The sequence below is a fragment of the Petromyzon marinus genome, unplaced genomic scaffold (assembly GCF_048934315.1).
Source record: "Petromyzon marinus isolate PM22_M1 ecotype Great Lakes invasive population unplaced genomic scaffold, UKy_Petmar_22M1.pri1.0 PM_G_Scaffold_51, whole genome shotgun sequence".
In the NCBI taxonomy this organism is placed as follows: domain Eukaryota; kingdom Metazoa; phylum Chordata; class Hyperoartia; order Petromyzontiformes; family Petromyzontidae; genus Petromyzon; species Petromyzon marinus.
Window position 1 is genome coordinate 1,413,756 of NW_027423004.1, and position 20,203 is coordinate 1,433,958.

At 51.3% G+C, this 20,203-nt stretch overlaps 2 protein-coding genes across 3 annotated transcripts; one reads left to right on the forward strand and one right to left on the reverse strand.

Annotated features, from left to right (window-relative positions):
• The first annotated feature begins 282 nt into the window (after positions 1-282).
• On the forward strand, positions 283-9,632 carry LOC142917469 (cell division cycle protein 20 homolog). The gene is made up of 11 exons (XM_076062154.1): positions 283-1,018; positions 1,645-1,961; positions 2,193-2,314; positions 2,743-2,839; positions 3,228-3,359; positions 4,815-4,924; positions 5,422-5,511; positions 5,872-6,360; positions 7,585-7,710; positions 7,855-7,972; positions 8,719-9,632. Exons 2-11 carry the CDS (start codon positions 1,646-1,648, stop codon positions 8,889-8,891), a joined length of 1,773 nt encoding a protein of 590 aa, XP_075918269.1. The 5' UTR covers positions 283-1,018; position 1,645; the 3' UTR covers positions 8,892-9,632.
• Positions 9,633-11,074: 1,442 nt separating this feature from the next.
• On the reverse strand, positions 11,075-19,236 carry LOC142917459 (gap junction beta-1 protein-like). Of its 2 annotated transcripts, XM_076062143.1 has the most exons (3): positions 19,148-19,236; positions 18,179-18,203; positions 11,075-15,360 (listed from the first exon to the last, which is right to left on the reverse strand). In XM_076062143.1, the coding sequence occupies exon 3, from the start codon at positions 15,273-15,275 to the stop codon at positions 14,586-14,588; it is 690 nt and encodes a 229-aa protein (XP_075918258.1). In that variant the 5' UTR covers positions 15,276-15,360; positions 18,179-18,203; positions 19,148-19,236; the 3' UTR covers positions 11,075-14,585. The 2 variants fall into 2 exon arrangements, with proteins under 2 accessions (XP_075918258.1, XP_075918259.1); XM_076062144.1 differs by lacking the exon at positions 18,179-18,203 and having other exon boundaries at positions 19,148-19,232.
• Between the last annotated feature and the right edge of the window lie 967 nt (positions 19,237-20,203).

Below are 20,203 nucleotides of genomic sequence, written 5' to 3' on the forward strand. Positions count from 1 at the left end.
CAGTAAACCTCTATTATCGATTATATTGGACGCGACATCCCTCCTCCGTGTTGAACTGAACCCTAAGAAACTGTGACGCCGGCGGTTGCCGTGGCGACCGCTGCTCGCGTCAGGCGTTCTCTGTGGCCACCTAAACCAAGGGCGGAGGGCGGGGCGGGGCGGGGCGGGGCGGGGCGGGGCGGGGTCGTCGGAGTCCTTGACCAATCGAGAGCCGCCGTTTTTGCAAAATGCGCGGCCAATCAGCGCGAAGCGACCGTTACGTTGAACACGTGGAGAGGCATCGCAAGTGCAGATTGACAGTGGCAGAGAGAGACACACAGAGTGAGACAGAGAGACAGAGAGAGTGAGACAGAGAGAGACACACAGAGTAAGACAGAGAGAGACACACAGAGAGAGACACACAGAGTGAGACAGAGAGAGTGAGACAGAGAGACAGAGAGAGACACACAGAGTGAGAGAGAGTGAAACAGAGAGAGACACAGAGTGAGACAGAGAGACAGAGTGCAGAGAGACAGAGTGAGACAGATAGAGACTAAGAGAGACAGAGTGAGACAGAGACAGACAGTGAGACAGAGAGACAGAGTGAGACAGAGAGACAGAGTGAGACAGAGAGAGACAGTGAGACAGAGACAGACAGTGAGACAGAGAGACATAGTGAGAGACAGAGAGAGACAGGGTGAGACAGAGAGAGACAGGGTGAGACAGAGACAGACAGGGTGAGACAGAGAGAGACAGAGAGTGACAGAGTGAGACAGAGAGACAGACAGAGAGAGACAGTGAGACAGAGACAGACAGTGAGACAGAGAGACAGACAGAGTGAGACAGAGTGAGACAGAGAGAGACAGAGACAGACAGTGAGACAGAGTGAGACAGAGAGAGACATAGTGTGAGACAGAGAGTGACAGGGTGAGACAGAGTACAGAGACAGACAGTGAGCCAGAGAGACAGACAGAGTGAGACAGAGAGAGACAGAGAGAGACAGAACGCGGCGTGTCAACAGCGTCCGTCTCTTGAGAAGGTGAGGAGGATTGTCTTTTGGTGGTTGCAGTAGTTGTCATCGTGGGGATGTTTTGTTTTGCTGTGGTTGTGTTGTGGTTGATCTGATTGTGTGGTGATGTTTTTGCGTGCTGTGGTTATCGCAGTGGGTTCGCTTGTAGTATTATCGTGGTCGGTGTCATTGCGTGGTGGTTGTGATCGTGGGTTTGTATTTGTCATGGCTGTGGGCCACTGTCTGGTTGTGTGAAAGCTACGAAGCCGTTGACCCCGTTTCGAATCTGGATCTTCTATTGAACATTGCAGGAGTTGAATTCACGGGCAGCACCAGTGGTGGTAATTATCCGAAACGGTCCCGAGATCGACTCTGCCACGAGAGTTACCCGGTAGGCAGTGCGGTGCCATGCCGGCCTTTGTTTGAGATTTCTTACGTCTCCGTGTTTGCCTGTCCGTCTGAAGACGTAAAACTTTTTTTTTGTCATCTCAGAAATAAGTAATTGCCCGCGTGTCCTTGTGCATCTCCCGTCTATCTGAGGATGTTCCAGGAGTGCCCTTTGAGAGAAAGATCCATGTCCTGCTGAAATCTTGAGAGCTGATCTGTACATTGCCGCTCGTGTCCAACGTCTCGCTGCATGACCGCGCGTGTCTCAGGATGTCGCAGTTTGAGAGTGGCGTGAGTCACTCGCTGAAGCTGGATGCCCCCATTCCCTGGAGCCCCCAGCCGCGTCGGCAGCGCAAGGCGGCGTCCGCGATCACGAGCACGGTGGGAAGAAGCTTGGGCATGCCAGCCACCCCTGACGCCCGCAACAGCAGCATCAACAACAACAGCAGCATCAACAACAACAACAGCAGCGTAATGGCAGTGTCACCAATGAAAGGGACTCGCCACACCAATAGCAGCAGCCGCACGCCAGGACGCGCGTCCAAGTGCCAGAAAATGCCCAGGGCCAAGGGCAAGAGCTCGCCCGGTGAGTGTGATGTGGCTACGTACGGTGCAAAAGAAGTCCAATGTACATATATAGTCTGCGGTTTTGTGCACATGGTGTGTGATGATTGTGGTGTTTGAATGTGTGCAATGTGCGGCGTGTGGTCTGTATGCACGCTTGTGTACGCATCACCATATATATGTATTCTCTCTGTATATACTTTGTTGTGTACACATTTGCCATGAATGCCCGCTGTGTGTGCCAAAACTTCAGGTCGTGTCCGCCGCATTCCCCATGGCGAGTTCTGTGACCGATTCATCCCCGTGCGCAACAGCAAAGCTATGGAGGTGGCGAGCTACCTCGTAACTCGAGAAGAAACAGCATCTCCACTGAAGGCACGGTGACACACGGTGACACACTAAGACTCGCTAGGTATACAGAACATAGACACATGGAGGTAACAAGCTACTTTGTGTCTCAAAGAGATGGACACGGGATCACACTCTGTAAGTGAGGTGGCAGGCTACTTCCCACGCGTCTCAAAGAGACACGTTGGAAGCACGGAGTCATCATGGCTCATATGAAACGTGGATCTGTCAAGCTACCTAATCTCAAGATGCGACTGTGGTGTCTCCACCCCGTTGACGGTCACGGGACACACGAGGATGCTCGGAGGTGGCAGGCAATCATCCTCGTGTATTTGACGAGTCTGCTTCATTCCTCCACGCCCTGGGGACACGTAAGGGAGAACAGGAGACACCCGTACAGCAACGGAGGGTGGGGACGAGGGAACGCTGCTCCGTGTTTATTTTTCCGTGTGTAGGAGAAGCAGGCGGCGATGATGCATCTGCTGAGCGGCGTGGATGTGGAGAAAGCACGAATCTTACGCTACCGGGGACCGGCGCCACCTGTACCCGAGGGTAAGACAGGCTACACGGAGAGAGAGTGGAAGACACGGGGATCTACAGTTGAGTAGTGGCTTTGATGCGTTGGTGGGGACACAGGGGCGTAGTGGGAGAGAGAACTTGAAGGATAGACAAGGCATGGGGACGGTAAAGGTGTCGGGGCAAGGCAGAGACATGAAAATGGAGGGAAAGACGTGGGGGAGACTGGGGTACAGGGGGATACAGATAGACGTAGACACGTGGTGGGGGAGAAGGGAACTGTGTATGTGGCTGTGAGTGGTTCCCCCTGGGACATCGACGCAGGCCAGTTGCCGTACTCCCTCCAGGGCTGCGTCCGCAGCATTCGTGGTGAATGTGGTCACGGCATTTGCCGTGGTTAATGTTGTTGCGGCTGTCCCCTAAGGCTACGGCGACACGCAGAAGGTGCTGCACTCCCAGCAGGGCTACACACACCTCTCCCTGCTCAAGAGGAAGCGACGCATACTCACGTGGCCCGAGCGTGTGCTCGACGCGCCGGCGGTTCGCAATGACTTCTGTGAGATCCGTACACGCACGCACACACACACGCGCACACACACGCACACACACTCACGCAAACACACGCACACACACACGCGCGCACACACACGTACACACGCACACACACACGCAAACACAAGCACACACACGCACACACACGCACACACACACACGCACACACACACGCACGCACACACACGTACACACACGCACAAACACACATGCACACACACACGCGCGCACGCACACACGCACACACGCGCACACACGCGCACGCACGCACACACACGCACGCACACACCCACACACACGTACGTACACGCGCGCACACACGCACACACACGCACACACCCGCACACGCGCGCACGCACGCACACACACGTGCATACACATATACGCAGGCACATGTGAATAACTCATCATCGTTAACATAGATACCATGGTTCCTTCCGGTCAGAATAAACCCCTCGGCCAGAGCTCTGCTCAGCTCAGCCTTGGCTAAAGTGAGCAGCGTGCTTAACTTGAGCCAGCTCTGAGCATGGTCCCAGCATGCTCAGGATTTCGACGAGACGAGGCTGAGCCGTTGATCCACGTTTGAAAGAAACATCAGCGCCTGAAGCCAGAGCTGATCCGTGACTAAGAATATGGCCCATAATTTTACGTCTCAACATCAGAATCTAAATATGTATTCATCCTGGAGGAATCCAATGAGCTATGCAGCTGTTTTTTTTAAAGATGTCCAGTAGGGACTGGTCAGATTGTTACAACAAACAATATAAAAACACGAAAGGAGTGCAATGCATAGATAAGGTAAACAAATCACTATATATAACACGAGTAAAGGTTACCAGGTCTTAAAGCCCGCTGAGCTATTAACTTATTCTTTCAGCAGCAACCTGGCCACACAAATGATAGCTCAACAAAGTGGCTCATCACGTAGAAATTTATAGCAGCAAATGAATATTTTTAGATACGAGTGCCCCCCCCCCACAATCAAGACCGCTGGTCACCCCACGTGCCCACCCTGACCAATGACTAAGGCCACAATACTGAGATGACGTCCACGCACCTCGTCAATGCAGTGTGAGTTTGGCATTTTGCTTCACGTTGTGGTTTAGTGTTTTTGTCGCCACAATGTGGCACCGATGTTCTCATGCATTCTACAGTTATCCGGCACAGTATCCACTCTGTTGCAGCCTGCGACACCACCGCCCTCCCCGCCACAACTAAGGCCTTGATCTCCCGTCGGGGGCATGACCCATGGGTTGAGAGCCGCTGGACTCGGCAGTTATTAACCAGTTATTAAATCTAGACCTTTCCTGAATCGCAAAACCGGCATCGTATAAAATCCATATTTACCCATGTATACATGTAATATAGATGCATTTATACGCACAACACAAATTTCGTCCTGAACTAAACGTTTTAACCCTTATCCTGACCTGTGACCCCGTACCCCCCGTACGCGCAGACCTCAACCCGCTGGACTGGAGCGTGGACAACGTCGTGTGTGTGGCGCTGGGCCACGCTGGGACGTATCTGTGGGACGCAGAAACGGGGAATGTGACCCAGCACATGAAGGCATGCGGAGAGATACTGGGACAAAAATACAAAGATCTCCCCATATAGCCTTGGCACACAAGGGGGTGGGTGATTAGTACCAGACTTGGCCGCCTTTGTCTCCCCATGGGTGATAAGCACTCATTTGATGTTGAGTCTGCTCAGGGGAGGCGCGTGATTGGTTCGGAGAATTGTCACTTGTGTTAACGGTGAGCGGAAATTGGACTTGGGTCCCCGGGTTTATAACGCAGCCCGCTAATCACTACACGACCGCTCCTCATACTGGAACACATGCAGGGATCCACACAGACATGCAGACACGCTGAAATGCAAACACGCACAGACAAATGGAAAACAGGCTCATTCATGGATGCATGGGGATACGGGGTCAGTGTTGTGTTCTTGTGAAAAGCAGACAGGGTGCCTTGAGGCAGCAAAATGCACACCGAGAATTTGAGCTTGAGAAAGGTGTTAAGGCCGTGCTGTGTTTGTGCGCTGTGTCTTTGCCCGCGTATCAGATGGAGGGGCGGTATTACCCCTCGTCCCTCTCATGGGTACCAACTAGAGGCAACATCCTCGCCATAGGAACAAGTTTCAACACCGTGCAGGTAATGAGCACAGCATTCTGGTAAGGGGCCTGGAGCCTGGGATATTTCAAGGAGCAGGGCATTCTGGAAGGGGAGTGTGGAGCAAGTGACCGGTGGGGGAGAAGGGGTTAATGGGGAAAATGCCACAAATGTGAGACTTCTGGGGTAAGGAGTGGAGAGCAGAGGATTATGGGAAGTGAACAGGTGGGCTCTTTATTGGTGCCGTGACTTGTATGTCCTTGTACGTGTCTATGTCGTTGTGCGTGTGTGCCTGTGTCTCCCCATTGTATATTTCCGCGTGTGCATCTGTGTCCCCGTGCGTGTGCGGGGCGCGTGCCTATCCTCGTGTGGGTCTCCGTGTGTGTGTGTTTGCACGTGTAGATCTGGGACGTGGAGCGAAACAAGTGTTCAAGGAGTATGCAGGGCCACATGGGGCGTGTGAGCTCCCTGTCCTGGAACGGACACCTCCTGTCAAGGCAAGTGCTTAAGCGCACACACACACTTGTTGTGGTGGTTAACACTGTGGTTGTGGTGGTTGACACTGGTGTTGTAGTGACGGGTTGTGGCTCTCATCGCTGTTCCTTGTTGCGGCCGTGGCGGTTGTGGTTTTTTTGTAAACTCTGCGGTCATGGCGGCGGTTGTTGTAGTGGGTCCCGCTCGGGTCAGATCCACCACGATGACGTGCGGATGATGCAGCATCACGTCGCCACACTGAGTGGCCACTCCCAGGAGGTGTGCGGCTTGGCGTGGTCCCCTTGCGGACGCCTGCTGGCCAGTGGAAGCAACGACAGAAAACTCCTCCTGTGGGCCAACGGCATCACATCCTCGGCACCCCTCCGTGCCCTCCGGCAGCACACGGCCGCCGTCAAGGCAGGGACATGCACGCAGTGACGTGCTGGCACAACAGACACGTTGACACAGGCGCTCGCCGACGTGTGCCGAGCCAATTACTGTAACGGCCGCTAAGCAGCGGAAACGTCACCGCAGTGTTCGTCTGAAAAAAACCCCCATCAAAACAGAAAAATAGTGCAGAAACGTATAAAAAAAACAGATGGCCTTTGTGCATTTTGCAGGTCATGTGAAGTGTTGAAGGCTTGCTGGCAAGAGATCTTGGCACAGGTCCGAGGTGTTATGGGTTAACTTAGAACTGGAAGACGGAGCACCTGCCCTCCCGACTCCACCGCATGAGCCACAGTGTGCAACGTGTGCACGCCGAGTGCGTGACGTTCACTGACGCGCTATCCCTGTGCTTCTGTTTGAGCAGTCATGCATTGCAAAGCGCACTGCGCTCCAAACCCGGCATCCCGAGTTCGATTCCCGGCCACAGCTAACATCGGTTGCAAGTGATATCTGAATTGGTCCTGAGCTCCTCGTAGTCAACTTAGCCCTTCCATGCCTACCTGGTGCGGTGTCTGAACATCAGCAATGGGGAGACAAAGGCGGCTGGCGTGATGTGCCGTGCTAGACCTAATAGGTGTGCGATGTTGGGACTGGCCTCAACAATCTGAGAGGGTAAATGAAGAATATTCATCTGTTTTGTCTGTCTCTTCGTGTCTGTCTCTGTGTCTTTTTGTAGACAGGTGTAGGGGTGTTGCGGGAAGGGAACACACGGTTACACAGTGGTGGCTACAACCACGTCCGCTACAGCCCCGCCCCTCAGTGGTGTATGGGTATAAAGGGCGGGGAGCCAGAGGGCTCGGGGCAGAGTGTTGGGGCCAAGAGTAAAGAACCAGTGAAGAAGGAAGGCCGGCTAGATAGACCCTGGGACTACCCTGACCGCTTCCCTTTTCAGGGCCGGCAGGGCAAGCCAATGGTGCGGCCACAGAGCCTCAGAGCCGGAGCCATTTTAAGGGTCGGTCTGTCTGGTGGGGTGCCGTGACCTGTGCCATGACCAGGGCCAGGTCAGATAGCCTCCTCTAGCGCCTGTAGCGGAGGAACGGGGAGCATAGTGGTTAGGCTGATAGCCTAGGAGGTGTCCCAGCGTGTATACGGGTGAAGGGGCCGTTACCCCTTCTCAGTGTAACTCTGCCAAGCTTGAATAAATAGTGCTACCTCTACTCCACTGTCTCGGTGTCCCGTGAACCCACTACACAGGCACTCGCGTGGTGTCCGTGGCAAGCGAGTTTGCTGGCGAGTGGGGGTGGAGCAAACGACCACCACATTCGCCTGTGGAATGTCAACACGGGAATCTGCTTCAAGGCAGTGGACGCTGTGTCTCAGGCATGGACACACAGACACGAGTGAGATGCTCTGCGAGAATGGGGGACACGAGACACGGTTAGCAATGTCTCAGTGCCGTGGACATTGCGTGTGTCGGGCACGAAGACACGCGGACGCGTGTTCACGACTCTTTCCCCCGCCCAGGTGTGCTCCGTCTTGTGGTCGAGCGAGCACAAGGAGCTGCTCTCCGCCCATGGCTACCCCAGGAACCAACTCGCACTGTGGGCCTACCCAGAGATGGTGCCCATCGCCAAGCTCTTAGGTATGGGGGCACACGAACACACAGGCACAAGGACAAATGTGGAGATGGCAACATGAGGTGGAGGGACAATGTAAATGTGCCTGTTCATGATTTCTGTATAACTGATTTTTTGTTTAGAACTGATTTTTGTGTTTAGTTTGTCCTTCCCCGCACCTCTGATTAGCACGGTTGGCTACATATGGTATGAAAGAAGTCCATCATACATACATGCCCATTCGTGAGATGAGCATTGGAATAACCTCAGACAAATGGGGATACACAGGGACATGGGGGTACATGGTGCTGAAGAGTTTACCCATCAATGATGTCCAGCATCGAGCTAAAGAGTGACACACGAGGCAAAATAGGGGCATACGAAGACGGGACGCACAGGAGGATAGGGGGATACACACTGGTCGTGCATCCGGCCACTGGCATTCACCGCAGAACTACTGAGTATTGGGACACGGGGACACTGGTCATGGGGGGACACAACTACATATCCCAGGTCGTCCTTGAAAGAAAGCCAATGATGTTTCACGTGACTCCGTGGGTTAATCTCATCTGGTTTATTAAAGGATACAAACAACCACACTGCCAAATTGTCTTTCTCTCTCGCGTATGTCTCTCCCTCGTCCCCATCCCTTCCCCATGATCCATGTCTAACCCCTGTGTCCCTGTCTCTTCCACCTTGTGTGACTATACCGTGTCTCTCCCTCCCCCATGTGTCTCCCCCCCCCCCCGCCATGTCTCTCCATACCCCACAGGCCGCGTGCTGCAGGTTGCAGCAAGCCCCGACGGATCCTCCGTGATGTCACTTGGTGCTGATGAGAGCCTGCGCCTGTGGCGCTGCTTCCAGGGGGACAAGTCGCGGAAGAAGAAGCAGCAGCAGCTGGAAGGCGCCAATACGGGGAGGCTCTCGCAGAACTGCTTGCGCTAGCCCCCCTTACCAACATCCCACTGGCAACAACTCTTATCAACATTCACCCTCGCCTGTTCGATCATAGAGAGGACGCTAAAGTCATATTGCCAGAACTAGCCCCGCTCTTAATCCCCCCCCCTGCTCACCACAGTGTGTAGATCTGCAATGATCACTATTCACCATTCAGATACAAATCGTGTCCTTGTAAACGTGCTTAATGATTTAAAAATGTCCATTACAAATCGCCAGTGGAGCGTTTTTTTTCAATCGGTGTGCTCGTTCACATCTATTGTTCATCAATCATCAGGTATGTGCAGTGTTATTTGAATTGTTACGTCAACGAATAATAACGAAATGTTAAAATGCTTTTGTGGCTGGCAAGTGTCATTTGCTAAACTGCCTTAGCCTAACCACCGAGCCTAATCCGTCCTCCGGGCATCACCACAGCCTTGCATCCAGGGGCGGAGCCAGGATTTATACGCATGATGTCACCCCTGTCACCCCCCCCCCCCCCCTGGCTCCGCCCCTGCTTGCATCTACCCCTGAAAGTTAACTACAACAACCCCCTGACTCTTACTTCCTGCTGCCAAGCATTCCCATGTCCCCCGTGTATGCGTGCACATGTGTTCTGTGTCAATCTTAATAGGTGCTCGCTAACAACACTTGCTACAGCAGTCTGCTGAACGTCATATGGGGAAAATTCGTTCGCGTGTTTGCATGTGGAGGTGTTTATTTTAAATAATAAATTCCAAATGTTGATCTGCTGGAAGGGCGAGTCGGTTACGGTAGTGGCATGGGGAGGTGGAGACTGGCAGGAGAAAGGAGCCTTGGTAGCATCGTGGATGTGAAGAGAAATGTAGGGGCGAATGAACGCGACGTGAAGGGAGGCGCGTGGAGAGGAAAGGAGACGTGAGGTGAAGGATCTGGATGGGTGTTAGGTTTCATATCCCTGGCATGACGTCAGAGTTCAACCAAGAGGAACTGCTGATGAGGGTCCCCAGAAAATCCACCAGCGCAGTGAAGCGTGCGTATGCTTGCGTGTAGTTTTACACACCACTATTAATGTGATGTCATGAAATGTATGCCCAGCCAAGGATCTGCAGTCACTAGCAAGAGATGTTTTGAGCAAACCGATGAGAGATCTAGTCATGTGAGAAGTGATGCAGAAAAGAGAAAACACGCAATGGAATCAATGAAAGGCGACGTGGATGAGTGATATAGGTGTAGAAATAATGAGATGAATGAAAAGGTTATGGATGATTGAAAGAGAAGAGATGTACACGGAGGCAGAGATGTCAAATGAGGTGTCGATGACCAAAAGATGCACTGTGATCCACGCCATCGTTCTGTGCCACAAATTCAAATCCTGCGTCTCGCAATGAGCCTTCATAGCACACCAACCACCGTCTTCAGCTAACGACAGACTGATAATCGTGCACAGTGGGCTCATTGGCGTGCGGTGTTGGCTATGAGTGCTGCCGCTATTAACGACAATGGTTCTGTTAAACACGTAGGCTTTCGCGACCAGTATCCATAAGAGGGTTTTTTTGGGGTTAGATCGCGTAAATATAGAAATGTGTCGTCAAAACCCAACTAGCGACGAATTGGCATTTTCTGTTTTCGTGACAACCCTTGCTAGTTGGCTGTATCGGGTGGTGGCGGGTCTTAACGACATTTACGCAATCTAACCCAGAAAAAAAACCTATGGATACAATGGTTCTGCTGTCGATGGTTCCGCTGTTACTGATGGTGCCGATGTCACTTCTGATGACGATAACTGGAACTACATTGATATCGCTTAATTCGTCCGAGCCACACGCGTCCGTTATCTTCACGCATGAATTGCGATTTCTTCAACGTTATTGAACTGCAGTTCACTCAACATACGCTTGCCACGAGCCTTCCTAATCGTTACAAAAGTTTACAGTCTCTTGCTTATAACGCAAATGCCTTCAAAGTGCATGGTAAACGTCTTTCAAGGTGATGGATTGAACGGGAAACAGCTATTTTGTAGAATGAGTGGTGTGACGACATTTCTATTGCAAGAAGCAGAGAAACTGTCAGAGAAAGGATGATGTCGTAGTGAGACAGAAGGGCTAGAGGTGAAATATGCGATAAATAGCGATGGTTTTATGGACAAAGATGATGGAGAGACGGAGGGGGGGGGGGGGGATTCAGCATGTAACCAAGAAAGATGAAGGAAACGGAAGAGAAAGCGGCAGAGTGAAATATTCGTGCGGATGATGCAGGGAAGATGAAGAGGCATGTATCTACATACGTTGAACTTCTGTCACACCGTACCGAGCCATCCGTACTAACCGGAGGTGTGGAATATGCCGGTGTGTCTGAGAGAAGTCTGGTGCGGGATAATACAAGAGCAAGAAGAGAGAGAGAGAGCCGGAGAGCAGAAGATGATGCGTGCTGCAACTCTACTGGTTAAGTGGAACGCCTTAAGGAGTGAAAGAATATGAAGTTTACGTACATAATCCGTTAGCCCGGCAATGGCATGTGTCTGCTGTGTGATTGTAACACGTTGTCGACCGGAGGCTGCCTTCACACACCTCCGATTTGCATGTGCAGCGCTGTCGATGTGCTGCAATTACCCCCAATGGCGGACAGTGCAGCCCATCAGGGGCGGTGTCTCGAGCCGGCGGGCAGGTCGTGACGATCCCCAGCCCGGGAGGGGGCTGCGGGGGTGTTCTGGGATCCCCCGGGACCCCCCCCCCCCTCCTGGAAAGGGAGCGTGGCCAGAGGCTGACACACCGGAGAGGTGTATAAAAGCCGGACCTCAACACAGGTTGGGGGCAGAGTTACGAAGACTGAAGAGCAGCTAGACTAGGACCCTGGGACCTCGAACCCGCTGCCCTTGTAAGGGCCGGGTCGAGCTTGGACCAGTGGTCGGGGACCCGTACCTTGGCTGGGTCGGGTCAGGTAGCCTCCCGTAGGACACTGCTAGCCGGAGGGCTGGGAGCCAGCAGGGGGCGGTGTTTAGGCCCCGATAGCCCGGAGGCCATACCTCCCCAGATAGGGGGCGTAAGGGAGTTGCTGTAGTTAGAAATAAACACGCCGTGTTGCCTCTACCCCCAACGTCTCCGTCTCCATAAAATAACCCACTACACACGGTTGGCTAAAGTACGGTGCGAAATAAGTTCAACATTTCCTGAATTTGGAAGTGCAACTGTCATCCGGAGCAAAGCATCGTGAACTCATTTTGCATCGGCATTTCGGATTTTAACCGCCGGGTTATCGGTAGCAAGGGCCCACCCGGGAGGGCCACTGAGCCTCCATAACACCTTTCTGCACGAAGAACCGTGGCCCGTGCCAGAATCTTCACTATCGACGCCGACGAGGTCATGCGGCCAGAGACGGAGAGAGCTGCTGGAGACGCAACCCATTAGGCCCATTGCAGCATCACCACTCATGCGGCAAAAACTACTCCAGTGACCGACAGTGTGGGGAGGGGCCTTCAGCCAGCAATGGGACTGGCAAACGGTTGAACAAGTACTCTCTTATGAACGCCTATTTTTCTCTTAAGGGGCGGTCCATAAATGACGTCACGCACCTAGGGAGAGGGGGGGTCAGACATTTGTGACGATGTGTGACGATGGTGGGGGGGGTTGAGAAATGTGACGTCACATCAAAATGCGCAACTTTAAATATTTTCTCCTACTACATCAGAGTGCAGCGCCACATTAAAATACGCACTACAATGACAAGAGTTTAAAGCGATTTGAAGCATGTTTTATTTTTTTTTGGGGGGGGCAGAACTTTGTGAGGTCATATTTGAGGGGGGGGGTCTGACTTTTTGTGACGCCATGTGACGAAGGAGGGTCAAAAATCGTCCAAAATCGCTTGACGTCATTTATGGACGGCCCCTAACTCATTTGAAGGACAATGTAGACAAATTATTATCGAGGCTTCACCCCCCCACCCCCCCCCCCGTTTCCTATGCGTACATTGTCAGTAGACCCCCCATACGCAAGCGTACACATTTGGGTTAATCCCCCCTCCCCCCTCCATGCGTACGTACTAAATGGATGGCCCCTTATAACCCTAACTACAAAGGCAGAACCCTCACGTCACATGATCTCCGTAACGATGTTGAGACAAAGTAAAAAGGACGTCATGATGAACAAGGGATTATAACTTTTAAATGAAATTGGTCTGTGTCACTGCAGCCTTACTGATTGAATGCAAATTGACGCAATGAATATATCACGTCGCGATCTGCTTTTCGCTTGCAAGTTTCAGACTTATTGCAATACACCCGTCCCTTGGATCGGCAAAAGGAGAGTCTATTATAAAACCCACAGTGTGGTTTGCTTTGCGGTGATAAGGGGAGTTTTAACAAACGCATTGTGTCCCGTGTGTGCGTAGACCTATCCGAAATCTCAATTTGCATTGGTTTGGTGATTTGTGACAAGACACAAAATTCTGTAAAAAAATATCTCTCTTTCTCAAGTGTGACAGAGCATAAACCCACGTGTGTTTTGCATGTATTACACGGCGCAGTGTGATTGTAAATGTTTTTCTGGACTAACTTATAAAACATACCCTGAGCGTTAACCAAGTAAAGCTCCCACTGCCTTTAACATAAATCTGTGAACATGTGTTTTTACATATGTTTTTTTAAGATATGCATAAAATACAGTTCTGTATATTAGAGTATTTGTTGATGAAGGTTCTTGCTCTGTGATGTCCAATCTTGCTTTGAATTTATTTTTTATTGCTATCGTTTGGCTTTCAAAAGCGCCCAACGAGCAATACTGAACTCACTCTGTATCCAGTCGAGACTTGACACCTTTGTTAGTTCGGCTTTAATTACAATGGCTGTAAACAATGTAAGAACCTGGCAGTCACCACCCCTCTCCACTTAAGATCAAATTATTGTTCTTGGTGACTTTTTTATTGAGATAGCAGTTATTGCCATCGTTATTGTTGCGTATTATTTTAAACAATCGTTTAGAAATAAAGTTAATAAAGTCCCACGCCGTGTGGCGCTGTGAACGAAGCCGCCCGGGTCGAGAATCTGCGGAGTTCAAATCCCCGTCAGTGTGGGCGTCCACTCGGTCCATCATCCTTCCCGTGGTCGGTGAAATCGGGCACGGCTTTGTGGGAAGTCAACAGCAGTCATCTTCTAGAGAGAGCGGTCCCCCGTCACGGTCGTGTGAGATTTCCACCGCGGGCTCAGGGAAGCCGCTTGGCTCGCGAATGGACAGTGGCAACGCTCGGTGTAAGCAAACCATGCAAAGGTGTGTGTGCCCAGTGGCTCGACGGGCCCTGGAGGAATGACACCATTAATGTGGTGCACCAAACAAAACACCTCGAATTCAGATTCTTACATATATAAAACGTAATTCTAATAACAATGTGAACATAATGTTAATAGTGAAATTAGTCCATTGCCTTCATTCCATCGCAAAAAACTGCGCACGACATAATTACGTTACATCGCTTGCTCACGTATACACCGTGTGGAGTCGGGCGAGGCACCCACAAAGGATGTCTGCTCAGGCCTCCTCCCAGCTGGGCGGGCACCACCGCCACCGCCGTTGCCCGGCCCTGCGGTCACCACCGCCGCCACTGCCCGGCTCCGGCGTCCTCGACCGACTGCGTCCCCTCTCGCCGTCGCCCTTCCGCTGGCCCGGGGGGCACCCCGACGCCCCCCTCGCTCGTCGACGCGCCCCCCTCCCGCCTCTTCCACCGGCCGCGCTAGCCGCTCCCTCCGCCTGAGCGGCGCTCTGAGCCGCGCCGGCAAACGTGGCTGCAGTAGCGTGCCAGCAGGTGGAGCAGCTCGGCCAGGTTGAGCAACAGACAGACGGCCGACGCGGCCAGCATGAAGATGGTGAAGATGGTCTTCTCGGTGGGACGCGAAACGAAGCAGTCCACGGTGTTGGGGCAGGGCGACGCGTCGCACTTGAGGAGCCGCGGCATCGTGACGCCGCTGTAGATGAAGTGGAACGCGTAGAGGAAAGAGCACTCGAAGACGACGCGAAAGAGCACGCTCACCACGTACGTGCACAGCAGCACGCCGTCGGTTGGCGGCTTCAATATGGCGACGTTGCAGGGCCGCCCGCACCGCCGCGTCTTCCGCTTGGCCCTGCGGTGGCGGTGAGCGATGTGCATGGCCACGAGCAGCGCCGGCGTCGACACGAAGATGAGCTGCAGGGCCCAGAGGCGCACTTTCGAGATGGGGAAGTAGTGGTCGTAGCACACGTTCTGGCAGCCCGGCTGCAGCGTGTTGCACACAAAACCGGACTTCTGATCGCCCCACACTCTCTCGGCCGCCACCACCAGCACCATGATGCGGAAGATGAAGAGCACGGAGAGCCACACGTGGCCGATGGACGTGGAGTAGCGATTGGCGCCGTTCAGCACCGCGTAGAGGCCGGCCCAGTTCATGGCGCCAGCCGGCCTCGTCTTGCTGCCAGGTGCTGAGCGAAGGGGCTTGGGTTGATGAATTTACTCGGTTCCACTCTCCCGTTCCCTGTTCAAAGACAGAAATGGAGATAAACGAGTTAAGGAGTTTTTAATCTATCGTGCGCAGGGATACGTCGAGTCATCGATTACCATAGATTTTTACGCGTTCCGGACACGTGCATCGAACAATGGGTGTGATAAACGACTGTTTAAAACTTTAATGATGTGCGAAGTCATCATCGTGTGTCACCTCCAATCCAGGAATTGACAGTCGTGCATTTCCCATCTCGTCCTGCCCCATTTTTGTGTAACATGCCGCACTTCGTCTGTCATTGTGAACCAAACCACTTCAATACCTCTAGAGCAGTGGTTCTTAACCTGTGATGCACGCACCCCTTGAGCGTGCGAGATGCCCTTTATCTGGTGGTGCGAGAAATGGCTCGATGTTTTTAGAAGGTAAATCATCCGAACACAAATTAAGCACGGGCACGTATGCACAACCTACTTTGTTTCATAAAACCCTCCATGTATTTATTAACATTGCACATTTTGTTAAATAACTGAGAGCCAAAGGGGTGCAAGGCTGCAGTAAAGGTGAAGAATCACTGATGTAGACTAACGGAGCAAGCGACACTGCAATAGCGAGACACGCACATTTGAGAAACAATACAAACGAGACCAAAAGGACAGATGACTGAATGAGATTGTGAACTTGAATTCTAACAATATGATCCCTCGTTACCTGACCAGTTGGCCGGTGGTGGCTATACTGCACATGGCCTCTAGTCCAGAACCGTGGAGGCAGCGTGGGTTGGTGGATCACACAAATGTTGTGAAACTTCCTTGCCGTGTGCTTCGGGGAGGTTGCCGTACTCTGGCTCATCAGGAGAAAGCGGTGCAGCAAACGTGGACTCCATCTATTTTTACGTTTCATACCTTCATACTTAGATACTGGCAAAAAAAGGTCCCATGATATGTGGATTCCATCTATTCCATCTGCATGGGATAGAGCGTTGCCCCCTTCACACGCGTGGGTTCTCTAGGTGCTCCAGTTTCAACTTTGCAGAGTTGCGCCACTCACAGTGCTTGGATCAGCAAGCACCAAGCCCAAGGCAGTTCAGCAAACTGCATTGTCGTACTCTACTTCTATGCTCCCACGTCGAGGATCCCCATTTCCACGTCATCGATCAAAGTGGTGAAACGCGGTCAAATATCCCCAACGGCATACGTGGCCTGGGTTCACCTTCATCCAACAGTGGAGTGAAAGAAGGGCTGTAAATAATCACTCGCCTTTCGCCCGTCCAGTGACGGGTGCATTGCGGTAAATGTGAAACTTGCAAGCGAAAAGCTGACCGCGACGTCTCACTCGTTACATCAATGCGTGTGCAATTTGTAAGGGCGCGGTGACACAGACCTATTTCGTGTAAAGGTTATAATTCCTTGTTCATCGTGACGTCCTTCTTACTTTGATGTCTCAACAACAGCGTTACGGAGATCGCGTGACGTGAGGGTTCCGCCTTTGTCGTGAGGGTTGTAAATTGACGCTGAGGCACCTCGCCCCCCCCCCCATGTGGAGTGACGTCAGCCACTAATTATTATGAATGGGGGGGGGGGTGTCCATTTGGAGGACGTCACCTTATAATTATTATTAATGAGTGGGGCTGTTCCATGTGGAGTGACGTCACCTGCTCATGATTATTAATGAGGGGGGAGGGTGCTCCATGTGGAGTGACGTCACCTGCTCATGCTTATTAATGAGGGGGGAGGGTGCTCCATGTGGAGTGACGTCACCTGCTCATGATTATTAACGAGGGGAGCTGGTCGATGTGGAGGACGTCACTTGCGCGTGATTATATCACTATGTAACACGATTTCTGTTCCCGGGTAGTAAAGTGTTATTTTATAATTGCCTTTGCCTCAAAAGTATAGAAAATGGCTATTATTCCCCACAAACTTTGCTTTTGTGCCCAGGACAGTGATATTGAGAAATTTACCAATTTTTCAATGAGAAACCGTGGTGTGCATTTGTGTCATTAATTAAGCCACGTAAGCAATTTTAACAAATGTATACAACTGGGAGTGTCCAATGCAACATTCTTGAGTTGAATATCATGGACAGCGCTAAAGAGGAAGGCCATAATCCCCAACGTCTTTGAGACGGCACTTGTCACGTGGAAAGAGAAACTACTCCAATGCTGTGTGGAAGTGGACTGTAATATTCCAACACACGTGTCTACTACAGCGACACAGAATGTGTCCGTGTGGCATTAGTGAAACTGTCACACACCTTAAACATGGCTGCGCCATTTTAGCATCACCAAATTCTAACTACAGCACGAGATGTATTTTATTATTACACGCTTTTATTTAACTCACTCTTGTCTGTCGTATCCTCAACTATGTTGTATCCTCAAATCTTGTAACTCAATTTTAACCCACTTCCCAATGTCGTATCGACTGCAATACGATATTCTATCATTAAAAATAGATATTTTGAAGCAATCTTTTATATATCTTACGTTTAGGCTAGGGTCTAATTGTCCACTGCTCAACTGACGTTGGCTGTAAATCACCACGGGCCCCTTACGTTGTGGCAAGCTTCGGGGCCACTTCCTGGAGTCGTGGAGTTCTGCCATTACTCGTACGGTACATTTTAACGAAGCGTGTTAAAAAAAAAAAACGTATTTTTAAATGTTACTTATTTTAAATATATACAGTTGGAGCCATTTTGTTAATCTATTGCTGGACGAGGGACTCCCCACGCCGCCCCGGGTCGCGATTTGACCATACTTCACCAGGCTAGTCCGTGTGGCTTGGTGGAGGAGGGTAGCGCAAACGTGGTTGCATAGTAACATTGTACTCTACAATGGATGTCTGCCACTCACCAACGTTGCACAGTCCCGCAGCTGCCTACAACAACAACGTCCCATCACAAGGGAAAAACACACAAATAGACAATCACTACGAGTACACTCACCACCACGTAGCTGTCAACCCCATATCAGTGCCCTACCTTATTACAGATCAATTCAGACCATATTGGCCACCACGTGTCTTTATAAATAACAGGTCCCTGCAGGGTGGGCTGGTAGGACAAGTCTCTGCGCTGTCTATTGAAGGGGGATGGACGGACGGACACATTAATCTATTGCAGGCTGGTACACTCAGTTTACAACTTCGTTCCTACCAGTATCAACGTTCATCCTACGGAGTCCCATCACAATGTAGAAACACAAACAAATAGACAAAATTATGTTACTAAAGAATGTTTTTTTGCCCGTATTGAAACGGCTGTACCCCGAATGGCCGTGAAAACTCAATGTCTCTGTACAAGAATACGGGGTAAACCGTACGGGTTGACAGCTGTGATGCATCAAAAGATAACTTAACCCGTCGTTGTGTTACCTCGTTTAACCAAAGGCTTCAAACTCGCGTGGAACAGCCCGAAACCCAAAGCATGAGGACAAACACAAAGACGGGTATATCACGAGAGAAAAACCCCTACATATTTACCAATAACACTGTACTTAAAAATACTGTAGTGCATAATCGGGCAATGGCCCTTTTTCATAACACCTCTGTTACTGACGATTGTCTTTCGGCCTTTTTTCTTACGACTGCTGCCTGTGTATCTTACTTTGAAAACAGTTCCACAAAGCATGTCTAATTCTTTATTTTCTTTGTGACAGACTAGGCCCGAGATGCCAGGGAGGGCCTGAATGGCCTGGATTGCCTACCGAGGAGACGCCTTCCCCGGCGGGGAGCAACCACAGCCTGCGGTGTCACCACCGCACGGGGTCACACAACACCGGATTTTTTTTTGGTCAAAATTTTAAACCAAAACACCCACTTACCGGTTCGCGTGAGTTCAATCCTGCTCAGAGTTTTATGGGGCGAGAGAAATTGTTCGTGCAAGTTTAGGGGGGGGGGGGGGGAGTCGTTATGTTCTGAACAGTTTCGAAGCGTCCTGGGAGCCAGGCTTGAGACGTCAGCCATTTGCACATGGGAGCTACCACTCCCAGCGAAGGGTTGATGCTCAAACTATCAATCTTATACTTTCACTTCCATCACATAATTGGAATCATATTTACTCGAACAATATATGCTGAATGATCTACTATGAAATATATATTACATATTCACGGTCGCTTTGTCATTGTATTGCTGTTGGAGATGTAGATATTTATATATTAAAAATATATCGCGTCTGTGACCCCCCCAATTTAAAGCGGTAAGTTGGTTCGTTCCAAATGATGACGTTCACACAATGCAAACGCTTACAAAGTTCGGAACGCTCTTCCAGAATTGTACAATATTTTTAAAGTTATTAACTCCGAAAGTTATCTCGATATGGCGATACTACGATATTCTGTAATAATATCCACCATAATCGTATCGTACATTTTTTCCACACGCACACACACACGCACGTGCACACACACACAACAAAACAACCGCCATTCGCCACTAAGTGGCGGTGACGTCACCACGACGCTTGTGCCAGACCATGTGCACCTTGAGGCCACGTGAAGTGTCGAACGCCCGCGGGCAGGAGGTCACGGGGCAGATCCAGGTGCCACGGGTCGGCTGACTGAGATGACTGAGATGACTGGCTGATGCACCACCTGTGTCCCCTACTGTGCCAATCTGCTGTGCTTTAGCCACCCGGCGCTCCGCTCGTTGTTGTGAGCGTCGCTCCTCCGCCCTCCGTTGTTGTTGGAGGGCGACTGCCTCCAACTGCCCAGTAGCAGCGTCCTTCACGAGCCTCCTCCACAGAGTCCGATCTTGACACCGCTGGTACCAGTCATCGGCAAGTCCACTCAGCTCCACGTCCTCCTGTACCACATCACTCCATCTCTTCTCTAGCACGTGCCACGCCCGATTAGCCCCCTCGATCCGTTTAAACAAAA

What these genes read in the sequence shown, in the direction of transcription:
- LOC142917469 (XM_076062154.1), top strand. Translation starts at nt 1,646, where the DNA reads ATGTCGCAGTTTGAGAGTGGCGTGAGTCACTCGCTGAAGCTGGATGCC. An exon ending in GGCGGTTCGCAATGACTTCT is followed by an intron (nt 3,360 to 4,814) that starts GTGAGATCCGTA and finishes CCGTACGCGCAG; the next exon opens with ACCTCAACCCGCTGGACTGG. An exon ending in AGCACACGGCCGCCGTCAAG is followed by an intron (nt 6,361 to 7,584) that starts GCAGGGACATGC and finishes CCCACTACACAG; the next exon opens with GCACTCGCGTGGTGTCCGTG.
- LOC142917459 (XM_076062143.1), bottom strand. Translation starts at nt 15,275, where the DNA reads ATGAACTGGGCCGGCCTCTACGCGGTGCTGAACGGCGCCAATCGCTAC.